Here is a 6,560-nt window from a genome sequence, read left to right as displayed (position 1 = left end):
CGGCGTAGTTGCCCTTACGCAGCAGGCGGTGCACCCGGCCCACCGGGAACTGCAGCCCGGCGCGGGAGGACCGAGACTTGGCCTTAGCGCGGGCCTTGCCGCCTTGCTTGCCACGGCCAGACATGACTACCAAATAAGAGGAAGAGAGAAAAAAAAACAAAAACCTTAAAAATATCTAAAGCACAGAATTTCGCAACCAATCCGGACTGCAAAAGCACCAAAAAGGAGGCCTTTATAATCTTTCCGAGGGGTGGGGTCAGGAACGAGTTTCTTCCATTGGCCCTAATTCGGCTTCACAAACGGCCAATAGGATGTAGAGTTGTTGTCTCACGTAGGCTTTACTGAAAACGCAAGGTCTCGACATAGACCAATGGGAACGAAAGACTTTTTGAGCCTTGATTTGCATAACGTGGTTATAAAAGGCTCAGGTCCGCCCATTCCTATACTTCTTTCCTTTGCTAAGCTTTGCTGGTGTTGTATGTTATCATGCCTGAACCGGCAAAATCTGCTCCGGCTCCTAAGAAGGGCTCGAAGAAAGCCGTCACCAAAGCCCAGAAGAAGGACGGCAAGAAACGCAAGCGCAGCCGCAAGGAGAGCTACTCCATCTACGTGTACAAGGTGTTGAAGCAGGTCCACCCCGACACTGGCATCTCGTCGAAGGCCATGGGCATCATGAACTCCTTCGTCAACGACATCTTCGAGCGCATCGCCGGCGAGGCGTCCCGCCTGGCGCATTACAACAAGCGCTCCACCATCACGTCCCGCGAGATCCAGACGGCCGTGCGCCTGCTGCTGCCTGGCGAGCTGGCCAAGCACGCCGTGTCCGAGGGCACCAAGGCCGTCACCAAGTACACCAGCTCCAAGTGAGTGCCGCCCGCCCCCGGCGCTCCTCGGCTGCCTTCTCCAAAGGCTCTTTTCAGAGCCACCCACCTCATCAGAAAAGAGCTTCGTTCACTTTTGTTTTCATAGTTCCTTGTCGAAAAGTAGTCTCAAGAGTATAGCAGATGGTGCACGTAGCTTTTAAAATATTTGTCATTGGAAGTTGCTGGCGCGTGACTGGTTTTGCTTGTGTCCATCTTTATTCCCTGCCTAGCTTTCTTAGGTGTCAGTTCTAGAAACCCATCCCGAGCCACCCCACTCCGTTCTCCCCCCACTCCCCGACTTAGGTCCAGGCCGCTCTGTTGGGTGTGTTTTGCACATCTAAGATCAAATGACTGATCTCCTTTGACCACGATTTAAGGGGATTCTGGGACACAGCTAAGCCCGAATCCGGTGGATAATGCGTGACAGCTTTGTACGAAAGGCTCGGCCTCAGCTGTGAGTCCCTGGCGGGTTCTGCCCTGCGGTGATTCCTGTGGCCGCCAGCTGTTGTGTACTTGGGGCGGAGCCCGGGCCTTCGGGTCCCAGCCTTTTCCTGATTGGGCGACATGAATATTTAAAATTCCGCGCCGCAGATTTCCTAGGCTTCAGTTACTGTCACCCCTTGGGGACTTTGAGATGCCTATTACTTCTGGATTTGGGGGTCATTTTTGCATTTAATACTCTGCTTGGAACGCTACGGCCTCAGGTTTTTGCAAGGTCCTGGGCATTTAGATCCCGGCACGAGAGTCTCCCGGGAGAGACCTCTGCAAGCAGGAATCGCGCTTCTCTTTCTGCCTGTGTTTTGCTTCCTTCTAGCAACTGCCTGAAATTAGTTCATTTGCTCTCTTATTTACGATCTGTCCCCAAGATTTAAAGGCTTTGCGGGGCTGGTTTTCGGCCGTGTCTTCCGCGCCAGTCAGTTCCCCGGCACGCAGGGAGCTCTTCGTACAATTTCTGAAATTAATTTTTCTATCCCATCTCGACCTCAGTTGCTTCCATGGATGGATGGGCGCCGCTCATTTCCTTTCGATGTAAGGGACGACACGATAAGAATGGTAACGTTTTGGAGCTCCTGCCTCAAATGTCCTTAGCCATCTCAGTGGAACAGCTGGAGAGGGGCCATGTTGCTTCTTGGAGGAAGAGGCCCTGGCCCCCGTGATCCTCCTCCCTTCCCTTGCCTGGGTGGCGGTCGCCTGGGTTTCCGCCCAATTCAGAGCACCGTCCCTGGAGAGAGACTTTTTCATGAGCACCGCCCTCCCATTTTCTTTTCCCCAGTGAGATGAGCTTTTAATTTAATTCACCCTCTCCCTGGCTTTTCAGAAATAGACAGGGAAATTAGGTATGGCTAGGAGGTTAATAGTTGGAGAGAGAAGCTGGCCACGCGGCTAACGCTACCATTTTGTATTTTCCTGTGTGAGAGTACTTACAGTTTTATGTTGTGGAATTACAGAATACTGACACTGTCTAAGCTTTGATTTTCCCGATGATCTCTGGTCAGTCACTCAACTCTGCTTTTGGCTGAAGTCTTCCAGCATTGATTGCAGTGGTTTTTGAAACCAAAGGAGCTCCTTTATCACATTATCACAGACTGAATAAATCGTGCTTCTCCTATATGTGTATTTTCAGATGTGTGTGGTGCCCCCCCCTTGGAGACAGGGTCCTGCTATACGACTGGCCTAGAACTCTTGGCAATCCTCCTGTCTCAGCCTCCTTAGTACTGGGATTATAGGAGTGTGCTACTACATCGAGCCCAATTATTAGCAAAGTTGGCCAATGAATTTAAAAGCTTTGCTGAATTCTTTTAATTGCAATTTATTTTCTCAATAAATGAAATTAGTAGATACTGTGGCCTGTGGTTGGGTTTATGGAAAAGCTGTGTGCCTCTGACCTCCAGGGTGCATATTTATAAGCTATTAGCCAAACTTCTACCCTAGAAATGAATGGGAGCTGGTATAACCTGTTACAAGTTCACTGTTAATACGTAGTGATTGAGAAATACAGGATCACAATCAAGAATCGTGACAAGCAGTGTGGAAGAAATAGTTCTTAATAAAGTTTAGCTAACACCTACAGAACCGTTGTAAGGAGCCAGGTAGTGCTCTAAGCCCTTTAAACGTGCTGACCCACTTAATCCTCATGGGATAGTTATCATTGGCTTTCATCTTACAAATTAGGAAGCCGAGGCACAGAGTGGGCTTTCTTCACAAACGCTCTGGAGAATAAACTCAGTTTGGTGACGGGAGTTAGGAAACAGAACTGCGTTCTGAAAACCTGGGTCCTTCTCTGGAATTTGGGGGGAAATACCTGAAAAAGAAATCACCAGCTTTATTCTCCTCGGATTACACCCTAGATATAAATGGGTCGCAGTGGGGGCTGAACTGGAGGAGGCTTGGGGGCTTTGCTACTCCTTCCTGGAGGCCACGGCTCGGTTCAGTTTAGCCATCCCCACTGTGTGGGGTGCCAGCTGGTAACCTTTCCACTGGGGTGAGAGAGCTTCCTTGCTGGTTTTGGGTTCTTTCTGGGCATGATGGTCACCAGGAAGGAAGCTATAAGCAAGAAAAGAAGAAATGGTGACAAAATTTGGTATTTTAACTCCAGAGGGAAAGAAACGGTGAAATTAATCTCCTAAAAAATCCTCTTTAAATATTTCTTTCTCCTGCTCGGACATCTTGAACATCTGTTTATACAGGGTCTACAACAATAATTGTTATAGTAGCAATTGCCTCCGCTTTTATCTTTTGTTTTTTTGAGATGGTGTCTCACTATGTAGCCCAGGCTGGCCTCGAACTTGCAGTGATCCTCCTGCCTCAGCCTCTCAAGTGCTGGGATTATGGGCCTGCGTCATCACACCCAGCTTTTCCATTTATTGAGCACCTAACCATTTACTGAGAACTCTACAAAGTGGCTTAAATGAATTGCTACATTTGGTTTTCACAGCTACTTTTAAACATATGTTCCATTGTTATTATGTTTATTTTGCAGATAAAGGAAACTGAGTCTCAGACAGGTTAAGGGACTCATCCAGGATGTCTGTGAGCAGCGGATCTGAAGTCTAATGCATACTTTCTAACAGCTTCCTATCAAGCCCACCCATAACCTGCCTCTCCCTTCGTTTACAGGTTTGTCTCCCACAGCTCCCTACCCAGAAGTCCTGCTGTAGTTGTTGTGCTCTGTTCCCTTGTTCTAAACCATTTACTTTTCCCAGGTCTTGACTGAACTGCCCAGAGCTTTCTTTCAAGCCAAGGCCATGTGTCCCATGGTCCAGCTCAAATGCCATCCCCCCTCTAATTTTTTAAGACAAATTTGTGGAGGTATAATTAGCATACAACAATACCAGGAATTGAACTCAGGACCTTGCACTTGCCATGCAGGTGCAGCGCCCCTGAGCTACATGCCCAGCCCACCAACTGCATATTTAAAGCACAACTTGCAGCCAGGCCCCGTGGCGCACACCCATGATTCCAGTGCTCCGGAGTCTGCGGTAGGAGGATCACTGTGAGGGAGTTCAAGGGTAGCCTGGGCTACATAGTGAGAACCTGTCTCAAACAAAGAAACAGACAAACACCCAGATGAATGGCGAAGTATTGGCATGTGTACACAATAGAGTACTGTTCAGGCGCAAAGCAGGATAACGGAGTCCTTTGTAGAAAAATAGAGGCGCCTTGAGGCCATGATGCTAAGTGAAATAAACCAGACATAGAAGGTTCAATATTGCATAATTCCTCTTCCATGAGAAACTCAAAGCATCAATAATTTAAAGACCAGAGGAATTTCTGAGACTACACTGCTGAGGACCAGAGTTGGAAGGGAATGGTCATTCTGACTGCTGGGCTGAGTGGCCAGTCTCCCTCCCCTTGTCCAAAAAGTGGACAAGAAGGGCGGAGTACAAATAGCTCCCTGCATCTGAGGGAAAATCCAAGTGGTAGCTGGAGGGGAAAGTGGCAGTGAAAGAAACACAGAAATCTACACTTGGATGCAGAAAGTCTGATTCTGAGTTTAAAGCTTCTCCTTGAGCTCCCTGGCAGCAAGGACCAGCAGGGCTCTGAAGGGCTCAAAAGGACCCACTGACCGGGAGGGAGAAGCACCCTGAGCTATCAGAACAGCCTGTTTCTTGCTGTGAGGACCGCCATGAGATTCTGAAACACTGGGAGATTCATGAGCAAACAATAAATTGGCCAAATATCAAAGTTTATTGCTGGGCATAGTGGCACACGCGTATAATCCCAGCGCTCTGGAGGCTGAGGCAGGAGGATTGGCAGTGGTTGTAGGGAAGCCTGGGCTATATAGTGTGTTCAAGACCAGCCTGAACTACACAGTGAGGCCCGGTCTCAAACTGAAAAAAAGAAGAAAGTTTGTAAATACCCAGGGCTGGGTAGGGTTAAGGAAATAGGTGTTTTGCATGTTGTTAGTAGATAATTCAGTGCAAAGTATTTTGTGGGTAGTTTAGCAATAGCTATCAAAATTCCCTTTGTATATAGAAGTACAAAGTACAAAATAAAAAAAACCTAAATGAAAAATTCTAAGATACTTACACAGGAATGTTGAGTAGCAGCCTTTAAAATTGTAGTTTTAATTGTTTTTTTTTTTTTTTTTTTGTACTGGGGTTTGAACTCAGGTCCTTTCACTTGCAATGTAGTTTTCTTGTCTTTGTTTTTGTTTTTTGGTACCAGGGATCAAACTCCAGATCTTGCACTTGTAAGGCAGGCAGCAGCAGAACCACTGAGCTAAATCCCCGGCACAATGTAGTTTTAATTCTTTCTTGGGGGGGTGGGGGGCAGGGTCCACTATGTAGTTCAGACTGCCCTGGAACTCACAGTGTAGCCCAGGCTGGTCTCAATTCACAAGGATCCTCCCGCCTCAACCTCTGGAGTGCTGGGATTATAGCATGTACCACCACGCCCGGCTAGTTTTAATTCCTGATAATTAATAAATTCAAACTGGAGTAGTGGCTCACACCTGTAATCCCAGCACTCGGGAGGCTGCGGCAGGAGGATTGCTGTGAGTTCAAGACCAGCCTGGGCTACATAGTGAGTTCCAGGTCAGCCTCAACTACATAGTGAGACCCTGTCTCAAAAAGCCAAAAAAAAGAAATTCAAGTGTATACAAAGAGGCTGTTGTATACATTATCCAGGTTGCCAATTAATAACTCAACTATTGTATGTTATTTTGAAAGAGTCCCATATATCATATTTCACCCATACATTTTTCCTTATATATATTTTTAATTTATTGGTACATTTTAGGCATACAGTATAGTTACACTTATCATTGGGATCTTGTATCTTTACATGACAGGTCTTGGTTCTTATTTTTTCCCCACTCCCCTGCTGTCCCTTCACCCCCTCCTCCCTTCCCTATTTACAAAGACTTTGTTTCCATTTTTTCCTTTTCTCATATTTTTTCTTGTCTCTTCTTTCCTTTCCCCTACCCCTCCCACTCCCCCTACTCTTTTAGACCTTTTCTTCCTATTTCACATTATCAATTATACATTTTGATTCTTATTTATAATTTTAGTTTTTCACACCAGAGAAACTGTTTGGTATTTACACATGTGTGTCCTATTTACTTCACTTGAGTATGGCCTTAATGTGCCATTAGTTATAAATTTAGTTATAAAGGTCTCTAGTTCTAGTTTCTCATTCTTTTTTCCCTCTGAGTAGTACTCAATTATTTATATATATATATATATATATATATAT

General features: G+C 46.3%; 2 protein-coding genes across 4 annotated transcripts in view; one reads left to right on the top strand and one right to left on the bottom strand.

Annotated features, from left to right (window-relative positions):
- Nucleotides 1-219, bottom strand: part of LOC104856920 (histone H2A type 2-C) — a 586-nt gene extending 367 nt beyond the window's left edge. The window contains exon 1 of the mRNA XM_033758219.1: nucleotides 1-219. This exon is cut by the window's left edge and continues 367 nt beyond it. Coding sequence (XP_033614110.1) covers nucleotides 1-124 — 124 coding nt within the window. The 5' untranslated portion in view covers nucleotides 125-219.
- The window catches only part of LOC104856845 (histone H2B type 2-E), a 7,010-nt gene continuing 668 nt past the window's right edge, over nucleotides 219-6,560 (top strand). Inside the window, exons 1-3 of one of the 3 annotated variants that reach the window (XM_010616348.2) lie at nucleotides 219-863; nucleotides 1,851-1,916; nucleotides 2,488-2,512. In XM_010616348.2, coding sequence (XP_010614650.1) covers nucleotides 487-863; nucleotides 1,851-1,896 — 423 coding nt within the window. In that variant the 5' untranslated portion in view covers nucleotides 219-486 and the 3' untranslated portion in view covers nucleotides 1,897-1,916; nucleotides 2,488-2,512. Of the gene's footprint in view, nucleotides 864-1,850; nucleotides 1,917-2,487; nucleotides 2,513-3,843; nucleotides 4,563-6,560 lie in introns of those variants that run through there. The other 2 variants (XM_010616349.3, XM_010616350.3) reach the window with 2 other exon arrangements.

The sequence above is a fragment of the Fukomys damarensis genome, unplaced genomic scaffold (genome assembly GCF_012274545.1).
Source record: "Fukomys damarensis isolate Sample0158 unplaced genomic scaffold, DMR_v1.0_HiC HiC_scaffold_33, whole genome shotgun sequence".
Lineage (NCBI taxonomy): Eukaryota > Metazoa > Chordata > Mammalia > Rodentia > Bathyergidae > Fukomys > Fukomys damarensis.
The sequence above is the reverse complement of the archived record's forward strand: the minus strand, read 5'-3'. Positions and strand labels throughout refer to the sequence as shown.